This window comes from Conger conger, chromosome 14, assembly GCF_963514075.1.
Source record: "Conger conger chromosome 14, fConCon1.1, whole genome shotgun sequence".
Lineage (NCBI taxonomy): Eukaryota > Metazoa > Chordata > Actinopteri > Anguilliformes > Congridae > Conger > Conger conger.
Window position 1 is genome coordinate 2,136,024 of NC_083773.1, and position 20,145 is coordinate 2,156,168.

Here is a 20,145-nt window from a genome sequence, read left to right on the forward strand (position 1 = left end):
GGCCTAAAAAATGTCTTGCTAACAGCAAGTCGGAAGGACGGCCATCTCAGCAGCACTCCATCAATCAGGCCTTCATGGCAGAGCAGCCAGACAGAAGCCACCCTTGAGTAAAAGGCACATGGCAGCTTTTAAAGCAATTAAATCACTCTTGAGAGCATGAGGAAAAATATTATCTGGTCTGATGAGACAAAAACAGAACTCCGAGCACCATGCCTGGCGAACACCAGGCACCGCTCATCACCTGGCTAATACCATCCCTACAGTGAAGCATGGTGGTGGCAGCATCATGCTATGGGGGTGTTTCTCAGCAGCAAGGACCGAGAGACTGGTGAGAACTGAGGGAAGGAGGAATGCAGCCAAATACAGAGAGGTCCTTGAAAAAAACCAGCTCCAGAGTGCATGCAACCTCAGACTGGGTGATGGTTCACCTTTCAGCACGACAATGACCTGAAGCATACAGACAAGACAACGCTGGAGTGGCTTCAAGACAAGCCTCTGACTGTCCTTGAGTGGCCCAGCCAAAGCCCAGACTTAAACCCCATAGAACATCTGTGGAGAGACCTGATGATGGCAGTTCACAGACGCTTCCCTTCCAATCTGATAGAGCTTGAGAGGATCTGCCAGGAAGAATGGGATAAACTACCCAAATCTAGGTGTGCAAAGCTTGTAGAGACTTACCCAAGACGACTCAAACTGTAATTGCTGTCAGGGGTTTATACAAAGTACTGTATAAACGGGGCGACATGGCTCAGGCAGTAAGAGCAGTCGCCTGGTCGTCGAAGGCTTGCCGGTTCGATCCCCCGCCCGGGCTGTGTCGACGTGTCCCTGAGCAAGACACCTAACCCCCCAAATGCTCCTGACGAGCTGGTTGGCGCCTTGCATGGCAGCTAATCGCCGTCGGTGTGTGAGTGTGTGTATGAATGGGTGAATGAGAAGCATCAATTGTATACTTTTGCTCTGTTGTTTGTTTCTTTGTTCAAAAAAAAAAAAAAAAAATTGGCCCTAGTCCTTATCTTTGTTGTACAGGTAGCAGTTGAAATTGTACTTCCCTCTAGGGTCTTTCAGCGAACTTATCCCTGGTTATGGGTATGCACTTTGTTGTACGTCGCTTTAGATAAGAGCGTCTGCCAAATGCCAATAATGTAATGTAATGTAATGTAATGTATAGCGCTTTGGATAAAGGCGCTATATAAATGCCAACCATTTACCATTTACTGCATTAAGGGTCAGAATACTAATATAAATTACAGATTTCAGTTTTTTTTTAATACATTTGCTCAAATCTCTAAAAACATGTTTTCACTTTTCGCTGCCACCATTTAACATTTTTATGTTATTTATTTATTTATATCCATTAAGATTGTCTGGCTTAAAATAATGGCTCGATTGTTGTCGGCAGACATTTAATGTGGGACGCACATCCCCTAAACATCCCTTTTAATGCGCTGTCACGCTCAGTGGCTCACTCGCACACTTCAGTCACAGAAGCCACTAACCGGAATCGAGTGAAGACCGAAGTATGTCACTGAAAATACGAACATTTTATAGGTAGTCGTCTTCGTGGGACTCTAACCTGAAGGTGCTTAGGATCCAAAGGTAATGTACAGTAGCCAAATACCACCGATATTCTTGTAAACGCATACAGTTAGCCACCATACGAAAACACATTTAGATGCTGTTACATTAGGTACAGTCATTCTGCTATTAATCGTTCATCGAGAGAGAAAAACGAGCATTTAAAGTTAAGGCGTCGTTCGTCAGCATGGTAACATTATGAACGATTTGAACAAAGTTCCCTAATGCTAGTAACGTTTTCTATCGTTGCATAAACACGGATTATATAGCTTCTTTATATAATTGTGTATAGTAGTTTGTTTATTCTGCGACGCTGATTTCTTGCAACTATTTCTTAAAATGTGAAACGATCCAACCGTTATTTTGAGGCTATTGCAAACGCCAGATGAAGAAATAGGTTATGTCAACATTGCTTTTGGGCTTACAGTGACGGTAGTTGCCCTACTGTAACGTCGGCGCGTTGAATATGGCAAGTAGCCTACTGTTATGCTCCCATCTATTGCATAATGTGCTGCGGATACTGAGGCTTTAGTTTCCACACTACCGTTACTGAAACGAGAAATCTGAGAATAAGGAGAAATACAAAATGTATATGAAATATTCTCATTTCTGGAGGCAAAGGTCGAGATGAAGCTAGGTTAAGCTATATCCTAAATGTGTAGGCAACGTGCTTTTTTTAGATAAAGCAGTGTTTTCAACATTAACGTAAAAAAGACAAATTAAATGCACATTCATCCACGAATTAGTGCAGTAAATTATATAAACTACAAATGTGACTATCGCGTTAGCCAAATAGTGATCCCAACATTAGAACACCACATAAACAATATCTCCGGTCAGACAACATGACAATGGCTTTGAGCTTCGATTCGTTATAACTTGCTTCCCGCGTAGTAGACTACAGTGATCTGGTTGACTTGTCAAGGTTTTGCACAGCCCGTTATCACAAATTAAAGCTGCGTAGGTCGTCAAAGAATGAACACACGTGCGCTAATTAATGTCATTTCTGTGTCGAGTATGTTGTAGAGTGGACAGCTGGGAATCTAAATTTAATCACCCTAATTTTAGGTGTATTTCTTGAAACTTTGGGTACCCCGACTGCTTTCCAAATTGAGCATCTGTTTTTCTGATATATATTCATTTGGCGCCTACCGCGGACCCTATCAAATTCTGAAGTCCAATTGATAGCCGGTTCGTGGGCGAAACCCAGTCGGCCTACACGTGATACACATGGAGGGCATCCCACGGCTTTCCTCCAAAACACATGGCGATACGCATCACCACCAAACTCGCACGAAGTGGACTCGAGGAACTCACTCATGTCCGGCTGAGCTGGGACGTACAATCGCACGACGGGGCCCCCCTAATGAACACGGCCTGACTGAACCTGACCCCGATCATACCCTGGGATAAGCAATCGCCAATTGCGCGTCGCCCCTTGCAAGACAACGGGCCAAAGTCGGCATTGGTATTATGCGGATTCGAATCCAGACCCTGGGACTCATCCATTTGCCACAGCGTGGTGCCCGGTGCACCTGTTGTGACGGTTTATTTACGTTTCGGGTGGCGTGATTTTGTGGCAGTTTGGTCTCGCCGATTTCTCAGAAGTTGCCATGGGAGCGTAATGCTTGTGTTATTCCTGGATGTGGCGGCTATATAAAGCTTTGTTTGTCTTGCTACTTAACGCTTTATTTTGATATTGCACAAATTCACCAAACATATTTATCTCCCAGGACAATAGAAACAGACCAAATCGAACTGTATTAATCTACCACAGTAGAATAGGCCAAGACCTTCAAAGGTGGAATGGTCGCCTACATTTATAGTACATTTTAATTAATGTGAAATAAAACAACTTATGACCGTATGTTTTCATACTGTATAAAAGTCTTGTTACATAAATGTATCATTTTAAATACATTAAATACAGAAAAGCAGACTTAAAGGTACAATAGGTCATTTTGAACTTCTAATGGCCAAGAGAGGAATTTCATCAACAAACATCCTAAAACCACAACACTGCTCATCCCACCCCCTTCTCTGCAAATGCGCTGACTCCCCCAAGCCATTGGCTGTGGCAATTAGAACCATTTTTAACCAATGCACAGCGATACAATGTTTTGGAGTGTCGGTCCATCAATTGTAAATTTGAAACCTGAATTTAGGGACTACAAACACAGGCAGGATTTTGAGTAAAGGCTTTTGTAAAAAAAATAGAAATAGTGTCTACTCTGTACACTGACTTCACTGTGTGGAATTGTACAGTCATATTGGATTTGGGACACACCATTAAACCATAAAAAAAAACAAAAAGCAGTGTGTGGGATACCTTGAGTAGGTCATGTTGTCGAGGCCCTGAGCGTGTGCAACGATGGAAACTTTATAGATTTTAGGTAAATGATAAGCCTAGGTGTCATCATACATTCATATTTCCTACGTGGATTGAATGGCCACTTCTCTGCGTAATGAGTCCTTATATTCCAGATGTTGGCAAACGTCCCGATCTCTTCATTGTGCTTGTGCCCTCAGGCGAGCCGCAGCGATGGACCTGGAGTTGGGGAACCTGTTCTTCATTGCCGGAGGCACTTTGGTCATTCCTATCCTGGCCTTCGTGGCCTCCTTCCTGCTGTGGCCTGCTGCTCTGATCAGGGTGTATTACTGGTAAGGTGAATGAGCCTGGTGCTCGTCCGTGTTCTTTGAGAAACTTGGCTGTCCAGCAAATGCCCCGATTGGTTTTGTGACAGCTGTGTTTCGGCGTAACGTTCTCTTTCGGTAGCCAGACCACTGCATACATCTGTAGTGTCTAAAATGAGGGTATGTACGTACATGTGTATGTATGTAGATATGCATGTGTGTATGTATGTACGTACGTACGTACATATGTAGGTATGTATGTACGTATGTACGTATGTATATATGTACGTACGTATGTTTGTGTGTGTCCCCTGTGACGCTGTCTGTCACGCTGGGGAAGGGCCGTGGTGTGTGTGTGGCAGTGCAGTACAGACATGTGCAGTACAGATGTATGCATTAGACGTGTGCTGCCTGCCCCGTGGTCTTCGCCCGTCTAATCGCGCAGTGGCCAGCAGTGTCCACGTGTCCCTGTCTCCCGGGCAGTGGGGGAGGGGGTGTTATGTTGCTGATTTCTGAGCCGCAAGACTCAGAAGTCAGAGTCATATCTTCAACTCGAGATTAGTACTCAGAGCTTATCTCAAGTTCAAAGTACTTTTTCTTTGGCATCCCCATGTGCAGCGCTTGAGATTTAAAAAAAAACATTCTGAGACGGGTGCGTGGGGGTTGGACCCAAAATGCACGACTCAGAAACAATAGTAAAATAAAGTCCCGTTAGGGCTTTATTCGGGACGAGTCCCAGGAGCGTAGTCAACACAAGCAAAGTCCATACACGAAGATCCAGCCAAACAAATATAAAACAAACAAAAAGCACGGTGCCGAGGGAAGAGGCAATCTCGTAGTCGGTAAACGTGCAGGGAGGTCTGGTAGCAGGAGAGCTGTCAGCGGGGCAGATGAACAGGCGGACGGCAGGCAGAGGCGTAGTCGTGGGCGAAGCGGGAGTCAAAACCATGAAACAATCAGCGGGGCAAAAGTACAAAAACGGTAGGCGAGGACGTAGTCAAAAAACAAACGATGGTCACAAAACAGAAATCAATAAACTATGGTCGGTAAACAGGCTTGGATCGTAACGTGTAATCAAAACAGAAGATGCTCAAGAGTTGCGTGGAAAACAGAGGCAGTCAATTTCGCAGTGAACAGTTGCGCGACTGGGCTATAAATGCAGGTGTAGACAGGTGTAGACAATTAGTTAGAGCGTAGCAAGGAAATGGAAAACAGGTGCGATGGATGACAAGTTTAACAAGGAGATTAGTAATCGTTAGTAATAAACCTATCCTGCCTTAGCATTAGTAAATTAGTAAATGACATGCACGAGAAACGTAAGGTAACATGAACACATGATTAGTTTGTTAGTCTCTACCCAATCCTGATCTAGCGTTAGTAGTTTTAGTAAATAGACAAATGGAAACACTTAGGGGAGTGAATGACAGAACGAGAGAGAGAGAGAGAGAGAGAAAAGGCGGAACGCAAGGTTTGCGGAAAAACATGTAAAAGTGTATGCATAACAACGACCAGTTAACGTAACAATAAACATGCATCAAAACATAACACAAAGCGAAACTAAGACGATAATCACTCAACATAACCAGGTAATAAAATCGTACGAAAACATAACTAGACATGACAAGAAAATAAATCGTAACGAGACATAACTAAACATGACAAGAAAATAAATCGTAACGAAACATAACTAAACAACATGACGAACCTAGACAACATAATACATGATAAGACACAACGTGACTAAGACAACATAAATAAACATAAATCAACATAAAACATGGCGAGACAGACCTGAAACGTGACACATTCGATACACTGCAGCACAGTTTTTGAGCTCTTGATAGCTTGGATGACCTGGAATTCTGCGCTCTGGTACAGCTGTAATTTAGACTTTATTGTGACCTTTATTAGGTAGACCTGTACAGCTGCTCGTCAATGCAAATATTCAATCCGCCGGTCATGTAACAGCAACTAAATGCATAAAAGCATGGTGACGTAGCCGAGAGTTTTTCAGACCAAATGTCAGAATGGGCCTCACAGCAAGGAGGTCCTGGGTTCGAATCCCCGTCGGCCGGGGCCTCTCTGTGCGGAGTTTGCATGTTCTCCCCGTGTCTGCGTGGGTTTCCTCCGGGTACTCCGGTTTCCTCCCACAGTCCAAAGACATGCACGTTAGGCTGATTGGAGAGTCTAAATTGCCCGTAGGTATGAGTGTGTGAGTGAATGGTGTGTGTGCCCTGAGATAGACTGGCGACCTGTCCAGGGTATATTCCTGCCTTTCGCCCAATGTATGCTGGGATAGGCTCCAGCTCCCCTGTGACCCTGTTCAGGATAAGCGGGTTCAGATAATGGATGGATGGATGGATGTCAGAATGGGGAATAAATGTTCTCTAAGTGACTGGCATTTTTGTTGGTGCCAGACAGGTTGGTTTGAGTATCTCAGAAACTGCTGATCTCCTGGGATTTTCACCCACAGCATTTTCGTGAGTTTGAAGAGAATGGTGCGAAAAACAAAAAAACATCCAGTGAGCAGCAGTTCTGTGGCCAAAAATGCATTGTGAATGAGAGAGGTCACAATTCAAATAAAATAGTATTGCCAATTTCACTTTAAAAAAAATTTTTTTTGCACCTGTGGTTTTCTGAAAAAATTTGATCAGTCTAAAAAATAAGTCTAATTGCTCACTATATGTGTTGATGCATTATAATTTTTCCGTTGACGCATGTTGTAACCTGCCCGGAGATTACGCATGACAACTGACATAAATGAAAGAAAGAAATGTAAACTGTGAAATGTGACTTCCTGGTGCAAATGGCAGGTACTGGAGGAGGGCGCTGGGCCTGCAGGCTCGCTTTGCCGAGTGTGAGTCGTACCGCTTCTGCTACTCCACCAGAGGGAAGATGGGGACCAAACCGTCCGTTCTGATGCTGCACGGCTTCTCCACGCACAAGGACATGTGGCTGTCTGTGGCCAAGGTGAGAGCGCGTGGGCTGACGGACGGACCAGCGCTAACGCTGCCTTGTTCACAAGCCTGTTCGGCTACGGTACATGGTCATAGCTGTAGCAGCATGTTCGGCTACAGCACATCGTCGTTGCATTTGTGAACTTCACACAAGCGCGACCACAGGAAAATAGAACCCTTGAAGCAAAATAGGAAATGGAAAACTTAAGTCGGCTGTGATTACTATGAAAGTGCATTATGGTATTAAGCCGGTCAGTCTAATCGTGTGTGAAACCAGGCTAATGTGCAGCTTACAACAGGACCTGAAGGGCAAAAGCTGGCCCGGCTCAGTAGAGCAATCTTTAGAGCCGGCGGAATTTAAAAGAAAAATCTCCGCTCAACGCTCTGATTGTAGCTTTTTTAAATAACTTTATTTATCAGGGACAGTACACATGAATCAACATTTTCAGTTTCCACATCAATGTAAATGCGGCAGAGTTGAGCTAATGAGCTCATTTTATATCCGTGGTACATCCTAACCTGCGTGTCTTTGGGCTGTATTCACAGTTCCTGCCGAAACACGTCCATCTGGTGTGTGTGGACATGCCGGGTCACGAGGGCACCTCGCGCACCAGCGCCCAGGACTACTCCATCGACGGACAGGTCCTCAGGATACACCAGGTGGGTTGCTCAGTAACTTCGGGGTGTTGAATTTCTGGCAAATTCTTTCAGTGTTTTACGATCGTCTGTGATCACAGGTGCGAGGTAACTGGTATGAGAGAGGATAGCTCTGTTTACATGTTACTGAAACTGACCAGTCGAGCTCACGACAACTGGATTTTCTGTCATTTGTGACTCCAAACGGCCTCTTTGGGTTTGGGGAGTGTCTGACTGGATCACTCTAAGTACCTCTTCTGGGTCCCGAAGGCAGGAAGTGTGTATTCTACGTTAGATATTTAATTTTGACGTCTGACATATTTATCTGAATTAACAAACATCCACGCCCTGCTGCCTGCTAGTCCGTGGGGGGTCCAACACTCTGCCATCTGCCAGCAGGCTGCCTGGAGAGCAGCCTATTCTGCACCATAATCTAATTAAGTGATAGTGTGAGTCTGGTATCCTACAGGGTGGAGTTCTACTCTTCAAGTATATGATTTATTGCAGCGCCATGTGACTTGTGAGATATTGCTAGGGCTTGTAGTACTACAATCCTCTGCAATCACGCCCAGTTTGATGTGTTTACATTATTCCCTCTGGGGTTTTACCAGCCGTTGTTTAAAAAAAAAAAAAAAACGGCCTTGCCTGAGAAATTGGGTTCCCCCTCGTAACAGTGAGAGTTGGCACAGTCCTCACACTTTGAGAGGCACCAGTAATGTTTCTTGTGCTGGCACTGTACTCTGAAGCTCTTTATCCTGCAAGGCATCTGTGCTGATGTAGACAGTAACGCAGTCTACTGAAGGTGCTGCATGTTCAAAATGCAATCCGTGCAGTTCAGCCAGGGTGATCGCATAGCAGTGTGAAGCTTTGTGCACATATTTCCTGTGTATTATTATGATGATGATGATTATTATTATTATAATAATCTACATTCCACATCCATTCTGAATGTAGTGGCACATTGTTCAGTTCGAGGCATGTTTCAGATAAAGGGTGGTACAAGTAAACTGACCAAAAGCAGCTCAGAAACTGAGCTGCTAGGAAACGTGTCTAGGAAACGACAGAGTCCAAATCTCCAATTTGTCGAAAAACATCTTCACAAGGGAAAAGACACCACGGCAGCAAGCTCTTCAGGAAAATCAGACTTTATTTAGCACAAGTGCATAAAGCCGGATGAGTTTTTTCATAAACATGGACCTGGACTGTCATTTTTACACCCATTTTATACACAGTTAAAACATCATTGTGGCCAATCACCCACACTGTTCTTATCTTAACTCCTCCTAAAACATCAGCTGACTTGGCAGCGCTACCTTCTCAGTTCTGAAACCATGGTGGCGCCCTATTGATTTCCTAAAAAATAAAGGATCTTATTACATACATCCTGTTTTGTAAGCTGTTTTTTTAACAAAATGGAATCATTAACATAGGAATCATGTAAAACACGGTGCTATTCACTATATGGTGCTTTCCGGAACTTTCTACGACCTATAGATCATTTTTGGTACTTTTCGCAGCATAATAATCATTTTTGGTACTTTCCACTTCATACAAGCAGCGTACATGTGATATATTGATTATAAGCCACTTACATATAGATACACTTCTGGCACGAATCATTAAGAGTTTTGGAGAAACCAGCTGTATAGTCATATCAGACACCCCGTGCTCTTGACTGTCTACACAGTTCAAGGTTGAGTCTGATTTTGACTTGTGATTGTTTATCATGCTTTTAGGAGGGAGATCTGGTTCTGTGAATTTTCCCCTACAAAACCTTCCAACATTGGAGGGATTGATGGGCTTGAGAGGTTGTGTGTTTGATTCCCAGCTGAGGCACTGCCAGTCGTACCCCCTTGAGCAATGCTTCAGTGTATATCCAGCTATTTCAATTGGTTGCATGTAAAATGGTAAATGGTTTACATTTATATTGCGCCCTACAATTGATGCTTCTCATTCACCCATTCATACCCACTAACGGCGATTGGCTGCCATGCAAGGCGCCAAACAGCTCATCAGGAGCATTTGGGAGTTAGGTGTCTTCCTCAGGAACACTTTGACACACCCAGGGTGGGATCGACACCCAGGGTGGCAAACCCTCCGACTGCCAAAGGACTGCTCTTACCTCCTGAGCCAATGTCGGCCCTGTAATGTAAAATAGGCTTTTAAAAATATATATATATTTTGTAAATCCCTTAAATATAAACGCCGGTGTGACAGCTGTCCCTTCCTCCCCCTCTCTCTCTCCAGTTTGTGGAGAGTATCCGGCTGAATAAGAAGCCCTTCCACCTGGTGGGCACGTCCATGGGAGGGAACGTGGCTGGAGTGTACGCCGCGCGCTACCCCTCTGACGTCTCCGGACTGACGCTCATCTGCCCTGCAGGTCAGTGCGGGTCAATGGTAATGGCGGGTTGGCATTTATATAGCGCCTTTATCCAAAGCGCTGTACAATTGATGCTCCTCATTCACCCATTCATACACACACTCACACACCGACAGCGATTGGCTACCATGCAAGGCACCAACCAGCTCGTCGGGAGCATTTTGGGGTTAGGTGCCTTGCTCAGGGACACTTCGACACAGCCCGGGCGGGGGATCGAACCGGCAACCCTCCGACTGCCAGACGACTGCTCTTACCGCCTGAGCCGGGTCTCGCCTGAACGGGTGTGTGAGCGCGTGGGCCTGTGTTAAAGTCTCTCTGCTGCCGCACCAGTCCACTCTGCGTGATCTGTCAGGCCTTAACCATTCCCTTTCCCAAAAGGGCCCCTGCTTTTGATAGTCTCTGTCACGGCACCCCAGCACCCCCCCCCCGCTACAGTCAGGGCTGTGTAGCTCCAGGTACGAACCAAACATTTACATTATTTAAAACTGTACTGCACCTTAGTTAAACACGCTTAGTGCATTTATTGTGGGCTGGCTGCTCGTACCTATAACACTGCGCTACATGAAGCATTATATCCTCAAACGTTTTCCTCCACCCAATATGGCACTCACTATCTTTGTTGGTTACTATCTTGAAGTTTTATGTCATGACTGCTACATCACTATTGGCTGTGACACTGATACCCTGGTTTTGACTCTTTGCTCTTTGCCTAAACGGCTATGTTCAGTAAGTTTTGTATGTTTTGTTTGTCACTTTGTGAGTCACTCTGGATAAGCCTATGTCAAGTGCCAAAAATGTAAATGCAATAACATTCCATCAGGAATAACTTCCTCTTCTTCTTCTTCTTCTTCTTCTTCTTCTTCTTCTGATCTTGTTGTTGTGGCTCAAAGTGGTGTTAGTAGTCCAGTCTGTGCCGTAGACTTGTGCAGAGTGTACTTACAGTATGCATACAGTATACAGTATGCAGTATGCTGGTGACAATATAGGAGTTGCCCCATCACGCATTGTGCTTCCTCCATTTACTATAAACAAGTATTCAGGATTCATATTCTGTTATTTATGTCATGTTGTGTCAGAATTAAACATCTCGCGGGACAGCGAATGACTCCCCCCTGCTCTCTCTCGCTGCCCCGTGCGTAGGCCTGAAGCAGCCGCATGAAAGCAGGTTTGTGAAGCACCTGCGGGCCTTGGAGAAGGCCCAGAACATCCAGAACATTCCGCTCATACCGTCCACGTCAGAGGAGATGGACCAGATGATAAAGCTGGTCTCGCATATCCGCTACAAGATCCCCCAGCAGGTAACAAACCCCCGCTCACAAACAACCCATTTCTGCTTCCGCCGTGTATGACAGAGTATTTATTTCTAATTAACCAGCAATATTTGATACGTACAGTATTACTACCAAACTAAGCAAAAGGCAACATTTGGAATTAGCAAATTTTTCCTTCACCAATAGTCATGTCTCCTGTCTGTACGTAATGGCATTTGTGAAATAGGTATTGAGCTAACTGAAGCGAACTCATTTTGCCAAGCATTTAACTATCTTAAAGATTATTGGTACCAAAATTGCTTTTCTTTACTTTTTGTTAGATCCTTCAAGGACTCGTGGATGTTCGAATACCTCACAATGATTTCTATCGAGAAGGTCAGTCACACAAACAAACACAACTCAACACATGCAAACTTAACTGTTGCTTCAGTGGTTGAATTATAGTATTTTTACATACACTCACAGAGCACTTTATTAGGAACATTTTTACTTTATTACACCTACTTATTAATGCGATTATCTAACCAACCAATTGTGCGGCAGCAGTGCAATGCATACAATCATGTAGATACGGGTCAGGAGCTTCAGTTAATGTTCACATCAACCATCAGAATGGGGAAAAAATGTGACCTCAGTGACTTTGATCGTGGAATGATTGTTGGTGGCAGAAAGGGTGGTTTGAGTATCTCATAAACTGCTGATCTCCTGGAATTTTCACGCAGACTAGTCTCTAGAGTTTGCAAAGCATGGTGAAAAAAACTTAAAAAAACCCAGTGAGCAGCAGTTCTGCAGACAGAAATGGCTTGTTAGAGAAGTCAGAGGAGAAGGGCCATACTGGTCAAAGCTGACAGGAAGGTGACAGTAACGCAAATAACCACACATTACAACCCTTGCAGTGGTATGCAGAAGTGCTTCTCTGAACACTCAATGCGTCATAACTCTAAGTGGATAGGCTACAGCAGTAGAAGTCTAAAAAATAAGTCTGAATTAGAATTGTTGCTCAGTTAAAAGTAGGTAAAACCAGCCTCCATTCTCTCTCTCCCTCCTTGTCACTTTCTCCCAAACTCCCCCATGTTCCTGCTCTCAAATCCTCTTTCAAACGTCTGAACAGTTTCTCTCTCGTGTGCATTTTCTTCATTTCTACTCTGTCTTTATTTCCCACTGCAGCATTCATGGAGATAGTGGGGGAGAACTCGAGATATTCCCTGCATGACAATATGCACCTGATCACAGCCCCTGTGCAAGTCATTTGGGGAAAACAGGACCAGGTAAGTAAAAGAAAACATTAAAAAGCCAGCGCTCTAAAACAGGACCCTCAGCCCTGGTCTTGGAGGGTCTGCTGGCTTTCCTCGTTAAGCAGCACGTAATTGTTCAATTTAATTAAAGCAGCTCATGACACGGCGATCAGACTTCCTCACTCTGAAGTTGTGGTTAACTCTTGCGCTCCAGGTGGTGGATGTTTCCGGAGCCTCGGTCTTAGAAGATGCCCTGCCTGCGTGTCAGGTGCACCTTCTGGACAACTGCGGTCACTCTGTGCCCGTGGAACGGCCTCGCAAGACCGCCACACTCATCATGGACTTTCTCATCGCCCAGCAAAACGTGGGGAACGGCAGCAGCAAGAAGATGTCCTGAGAAAATACCTTTTTATAATTATAATAATGTACATACAATTTTAGAACGTGTAGGTTTCTGACCCAGTCGTCTCTCAGGGAATCACCCCCCCCCCCCCCCCCCCCCCCCCCCCGTTCCGTCTGTTCTCTCCCTTCTCCGTACTGCTGTTGTGCAGGGGGCTATGCACACCATCTTATGGCATTTCAGGCACTTTACAATGAAAATGAATCAGAATTAAATAATTAAGAATATTATTTATATATGTGGCAGTTTTAGTGTTTCCTTCTGCATGTATTTGCTCTCGCAGTGGACTTAATTGTGCATTTTTATCGGTGTGTTTTAATTTATTTTGAACAATAGAAACACTCAAGCTAGTCATGTCCAGGTAGTTGTGTTGAGTGTGCAGGTGATTCTATAGATTTCTGGATAGCTGCTAGCAGCACAGGTGCGGTACCACGGTAACGGAGCGGAACACCAGAATGAGTGACTCCTGAAAAAGACTTGAACAGATCGCTGAACCACTCATTTCCATCCGCTACCAGCAAAGTGCAAATCTTTTTACCTGGTGCATATTCACCTGAAGCAGGTTTCTGAGACATGAGGAGGTGGTACCCACAAACCAAGGTTTGAATGATCACTCAGAAAGGATCATGTGAATTTTACACTTCAGTAAATGATTTACCCTGACATTTACTTCAGTTGTGGTTTGTTTTTCTGATTGATTGGAGTACTAAAAAGTACTACTTTAGGACCATAGACAATATGTGATGACCACAAAGAGAACTATTATGCAACACCACTGAATAAATGCAGTACGAAGTAGTATGCATTCACTTAGGGAATTAAATTTGGAGTTTTTAACAAAGGATATTATGCAATAAACTGGAGTTTTGTGGAATAGAAATGGCAAGTAAATTATGGTACAATTAAAGCAGGACAACTACCTAGCTAAATCTGACTATGGTAATTAATACATTACACATACACAATATTAATATTGTATTAATATTAACACATATTAATACAATCAATACATTAATGAATATGAATTCTCAATTCTGTATAAGAACAATTGTACTATGTATTTATTGGTCTGTATGATGTTAAATCTGGGTGGGATTCAGTTCATTAAAGGATAATTTGCCTGTCAGATGATGTGGTGGTGTGGTGGTGTTTTTTCTGTCCAGGTTTTCCTGCATTTAAATGTGTTATGTTTGATCAGAACTACAATATCATGAATCGAATGGGCAATAACTGCAAAATGCCATGCAATACAGAGCTGAGAAGCTATCATATTTCAGCAAGTGTCAGTGCAGTCAGAAGAAACTTGTCTGTACTTCTTTGTAATTCCAGCAATTAATTTAATCCAGTGGACACTCACACCAAGAGGTGTTGTACGCAATACTCTGGATGGAGGAAGTGGGTTTGAATGAAGTGGTGAAATATCTATGGTTTCTGTTATCAATATTATAAATTGTACAGTGTGTATTGTTGCAAAACCCATGACCCCAAGAGGCCAATGTTGTCACCATCCATTCCAATACATTCGGTGGCAGTGAGGCAAAGGCGTTGAGGACGTACATGGTGCAGTTACCTCCGCCGCAACAGTAGGTGGCGGTAATACGGAAATGGGGTTGCGGTACCCGCTGGTCGTCTTGTCACAAAGAAGACCGTGTTTTTCAATACAGTAACTCGTGGTTGCGGCCTTTTGTAAATTGTAACAGTTCATTTTTCGTGATTATGAAATTGTAGTGCTAGCCATTTAGGATATATACTTTTTAGTTCATGTGTGAGATTGACTTGAACAAGTTCGTTAGATACGCTCGCTTTACTCTCGTTGCTAAGTTAACTTATGTCTAATTGCTCTTCGGCGTTTATCGTTTATCCCTTTCACGCAGGCAAGCATGACATGCTGGTCAAATCATGTAACAAGCTAGCTAGCTAGCTAACGTTTTCTACTGGAATTTGTTTAAGTTCATTCATTTGGCGGGTCAAATATAACGTATGCTGCCGATATAGATAGATAGATAGATACTTTATTCATCCCGAGGGAAATTTTAGGATATGTCGCAGCCTGCCCTTTATGAACGACTGGTGTTCAAAAATGCATCAGTTTACCACTATCTGAAGATATGCTTGTAAGTAACGTCATAAAACCAATATATTTTTCAATGAAATCCATTCTAGAAGTATAATTTTTCAACAAAAAAACTTTTTTTTTCCCAGAATATTGGACAATGATGACAGGAAGATCAACGCAGTTTATTTCAAGCAAATGATCATCTCTGCACTTAGGGATTTATATGGAGAGGTAAAAACCGTATTGATGAGACATGAATGCAGCATAGACGTAGCTCTGTGATTTGCGGACAACTTGGTCACAGTTACCTCTTAATATAATAGCCTATCATTTCTAATCTGAATACCCATCTTAACTTTTTTTTCTATGGAAAGTTCAAAAGGACACTTGATGTTTATTGTCTGCGATATTTACTTGTAATGGGAATGTCTGAATATTTGTTTGTAGATTGGAGCTGCATTTCCGTTCGACGTTTTAAAATTCGAAGAAGATACACTAACGGCGGTGCTTCGGGTGTACAACAGGTAGCTACTATGATGTGTAATTATCAGGTGTTTTGCTATTTTAATATGTATTTGAAGCCATCAGAATGTCTTGACGGTTTGTCGATGTCTGGCTTTTGCTACGTGAGTTGCATTTGATCTGTAAATCACTGGCGCTTCATCCTTATCCCTTATCCTTATCTATCGTCCCTTTTCTTAACACCAGCTTAAAAATGACAAACCCCAAATAAAATGGTTGTGCTTCTTGAACCCTTTTGACTACATGCATAGTCCTGGTCTATACTTTTCAGAATGACTAAATTACTACAAATATTACTAAAACAAAACTACAGATGCTCAAACACAGTGAAAGTAGAAGCTTTTTTTTAACTCCCCTGCCTGTCACCCTCCCCAAGTTCTTTGTTGAGCAGAGGTTGTACTTTATTTTCGTACACACGGGTGGGGGTATTTTCTCTGCAACTGCATTACATGCGATACTGGTCACAAAAGCTCATACTCTTTGCAGTTTGCTGCAGTTGCACACCGGGGACCGGGGTTAGATTCTCGGTCCTGCCAAAAAAGCCAAGTTTGGCCGGCTCACGTGGGGCAGCAATAATTGGCTCGCTGCTCCAGAGGGAGGGACTTAGCAGGGTTATTAGATCGCCGCACAATAAGCACCTTGGGCGCCTCGGAATCACGGCAACGGGCACGAGACGAGACGGCTTGAAGAAGGCGTGTCGCTCTCATTCGGGCCGCCGAGGGACGGGGTACGGGCGGTACATCTAATACGACTACCTCCAATTGAATCAGACGAGGTACAATTGGCTACCAAATTGGGACAAAAAGGGAAAAATCTGGAAAAAATTTATAATAAAAAAAAAAAAAAAAAAAAGCTCATACTCATTTAGAATTAGAAACTTTCTTATGCATTTGGTTTGCTGGACCCTTGCCGTGAAAAGGATGGCAAGGGTCCAGTATGTGGGTTTCCAAAGTGAAAAGAAACCCCCCAATAAGAAACTGCTCTTGCTAAAGCAAAGACATCCTAAAATCGGTTATACAGATGGAACCATTAATTTTTCAGGCTTTCAAACGGTATACCCTGTTACCATAGTTACGGAAAATTGCACCGTGAAAAAATTTTTAACTTTCAGAAAATAAAGATGCTGGTTTTAACTGAAGGATTGGTAATGTGTGTAAGGAAATTTGCTTGTTATATTTGCCATTCAGGACAGCTGCATAATTTTTTCACATTTTGCTGAATGTGAATGCCCTCTTATGCCTAAGATGTTCGCATGCCCTCTATAAGGGCGACATTGGCTCGGGTGGTAAGAGCACTTGTCTGGCAGTCGGAGGGTTGCCTGTTCGATCCCACCGGTTTGATTTGTTCCTAACGAGCTGGTTGGTGCCAAACGAGATAGCCGTTGGTGTATGAGTGTGTGTGTGGATGGATGAATGAGAGGCATTAATTGTGCAGCGCTTTGGATAAAGGGAGGTAAGAGCCGTCATCTGGCAGTCGGAGGGTTGCCGGTTCGATCCCGCCCTGGGTGTGTCGAAGTGTCCCTGAGCAAGACACCTAACCCCTGACGAGCAGGTTGCTGCCTTGCATGGCAGCTAATGACCGTTGGTGTGTGAGTGTGTGGATAGGTGAATAAACGGCACTATATAAGTTCATTGACCATTTATTCTGTCCAATCCCACTGCAGTGGCTTGGTGAAGCTGTGGACCGCCCTGACGCTGCTGGGATCCTACCAGAGTGAACCATGTGCTGTCCACGTCACACAGGTAAATTTACCCTCTCAAGAACCAGCATGCTGCCCCTTTGGTATGATGATGTACACAGCAGGCTTTTATGGTGTTATGGCTTTTGGTTTAAGTTTGGATGGATGTGGTTTTATTGTGGCTAGGATGCAAAGTAAATATTTGAAGCAGTATGTGATTGCATTCAATCTAATCCTTCATTTAGACTTCAGTGGAAAAAGTAGATGCCAGTAATGAGTCTACCTGCTTCTGTGTTGATTGAATATGAGCAATTTCTCAAAACCTTTTATTACCTGTACTGCACACAATTCAACACAATGTATGTAATATAATCTGTGGATTTATCTATCGTGCATCCTTTTGGTTTTGTAATGAAATGCATTTGGTGTTCATCATTCCCCCCTAAAAAAATGAAATATTAACATGGATCTCTTATCTCTGTGTAGGTTTCACCCTTTCTTTTGGCTTTATCTGGAAACAGCAGAGAACTGGAGCTGGACTGACCCTTTTTGTCCCTGCGGGGGAGAGGCACATGGCCCGTTGCTGTAAAAGGAAGTGACCTGCCGTTTTGACAGGTCAACTGCACAAGCTGTTTGGCTGAAAAGTATATCCAGTCACCCTTTCTTTTACAGTAATGGGTTCTGTGTGCCCTTCGATGCTGACGAAGGCGTTTGGAGGGACACTGCCACCTATTTTGAGCCGGGGGAAAACATGACCCCCCCCCCCCCCTCCACATCCAGCCTGGCTACTCCAAACAGGGCCTCTCGAAAAGCCCCATTGTTCAGAACCTGCTGACTGACGGGCTTATCTGCACTGTCCTGGGCACCCGAAGGCCTGCCAGAGGGCGAATACCCCTCTCAGGAAATGTTTTCCTGCACTTTAGTACGCAGGGAAGATGCCGTTGGCAGAAGAGAGAAGTGAAAATGGTGTAGTTTTGCTTTGCCTTCCATTTTCCATTTTCCATTCCGTTTCCTGCTACTGACAAAGCTTTACTGGAGGAGGACTCTCCCCGAGGTCATGGGAGCAGAGGTCAGGCATCCAGTGCAGTGTAGGGAGTTGGTAACGGCCTTCTATGATTTCCATAACGAGTAACATTTTTTGCACTTTTTTACCTAGGGCTTCAATGTAGTGATTAATTTTTGCTTGGATTTTCCTGAAAATAATGAGCTATTCTGTTCCTAGATTCCTCAAAAATAAACCATTTGTTTACAAGTTCCATTTGTCTTGTCTTCTGACCTGCATTATACATAAGTAGAATAACGGGCTGTTTGAAAGCATAGGTGTATGGTTCATGGTTTCTGTCTGCATAACTGCTGCTCAGTTTTTTTGGTTTTTTTTTGCTGCACCATTCTTTGCAAACTAGTGTGAGATCAGTTTGCCTTGAAATCCCAGGAGATCAGCAGTTTCTGAGATACTCAAACCAACCTGTCTGCCACCAGCAATCATTCCATGGTCAAAGTCACTTAGATCACATTTCTTCCCAATTCTGGTGGTTGATGTGAATATTAACTGACGCTCCTAACCAGTATCTACATGATTGTATGGATTGCACTGCTGCCACGCAAATGTCTGATTAAATAATCGCATGAATAAGTAGGTGTAATAAAGTAAAAATGTTCCTAATAAAGTGCTCGGTGAGTGGAGCAGCGCTTTCAAAGATCTGTATGTCCTCATGACACTTCTTCGCCACTAGGTGTCTCTGTTGCTACAGTATTTAGATTGAGGTACCCCTTAAATCACCCATCACGTGAGGTGTTCGATTCTGCCCCTTTATAGAATAACATCCTTTATTAAAGGTCAGAACATTTTTGCGAAACCTGCTATATAACCGTTTTCCCGCAGTGGCACGATTGTAACTAGAAAAAAAGTAATCGTCCACGGGCAGATGCGTGTTAAACGCAAATGAACGAATGAATCACTTAAAATTTGGTCGACCCTCATAACTCGTTGGTAGCAGTAAATTACTTCAAGCTTAGTGATCTGTTGACGGTGCATTTATTTATTTCCGTAATTCTGAACCGCGCATTACCTGCATAATACATCTGCAAGGTAAGGCAATAGTGCTATCCATGTGCCATAGAGCTCTTCGAATATAGCAGCCATCTGAGTTGGTGAAATCGTGGGTAATTAAATAAAGGAATGTATTCAGAACATTTCCTGTTCCGCATCACGTGGATGGAAGACAAGGAAACAAGCTGGAAAAAAACAATCAGCTGTCGCAGAGTAGACCACAATCGAGTACAACTGTCGTCTGATCACAGACCACTGACGCTCCGATACAGGAAATGGGAACGGAAGATCGTTTAATATCCACAAATAGGCACATATAGTTTGCTCATTTCCACCAATTGATATATCAATCTGAATTCACGTGAACGCCATACAGTAAGTAATATAGGTAGCCTATGGCATACAATATTGTCAGCTATTTACTGGACTTTAAATAGCCTAATACAAAGTCAGTGTGACAAGTTTTAATGTCTTGGCATTCCAACCAATTGCCTCGATTTTAAATTTGCTGACCGCTCTATAAATTATCCTGGTTCAAGCCTGTACTTGAGCACAGAAAAATCATTCGGTTAAACTTGCACTCTGCAGCTGTACCCGGTACTCATGCACGTGTCAAATAAGATATAATTGAGTCAATTAAATAATTAAGACCAGAAGGCACAAAATCCTCAAACGGATCGGCCCTTGTTGTGCACCTCTGCCTTAGAGCTATGTTTGTGACTTATCACCCTTCGTTCTTCCTAAGAAATAA

General features: G+C 43.4%; 2 protein-coding genes across 2 annotated transcripts; both read left to right on the forward strand.

Annotated features, from left to right (window-relative positions):
- The first annotated feature begins 1,457 nt into the window (after nucleotides 1-1,457).
- On the forward strand, nucleotides 1,458-13,181 carry abhd6a (abhydrolase domain containing 6, acylglycerol lipase a). The gene is made up of 9 exons (XM_061218961.1): nucleotides 1,458-1,596; nucleotides 4,105-4,236; nucleotides 7,023-7,179; nucleotides 7,713-7,826; nucleotides 10,050-10,182; nucleotides 11,323-11,480; nucleotides 11,774-11,828; nucleotides 12,621-12,721; nucleotides 12,903-13,181. Exons 2-9 carry the CDS (start codon nucleotides 4,118-4,120, stop codon nucleotides 13,083-13,085), a joined length of 1,020 nt encoding a protein of 339 aa, XP_061074945.1. The 5' UTR covers nucleotides 1,458-1,596; nucleotides 4,105-4,117; the 3' UTR covers nucleotides 13,086-13,181.
- A 1,544-nt stretch (nucleotides 13,182-14,725) lies between these two features.
- Nucleotides 14,726-18,600, forward strand: rpp14 (ribonuclease P/MRP 14 subunit). The gene is made up of 5 exons (XM_061218971.1): nucleotides 14,726-15,202; nucleotides 15,291-15,375; nucleotides 15,592-15,668; nucleotides 17,330-17,408; nucleotides 17,831-18,600. Exons 1-5 carry the CDS (start codon nucleotides 15,129-15,131, stop codon nucleotides 17,885-17,887), a joined length of 372 nt encoding a protein of 123 aa, XP_061074955.1. The 5' UTR covers nucleotides 14,726-15,128; the 3' UTR covers nucleotides 17,888-18,600.
- The last annotated feature ends 1,545 nt before the right edge of the window (nucleotides 18,601-20,145 follow it).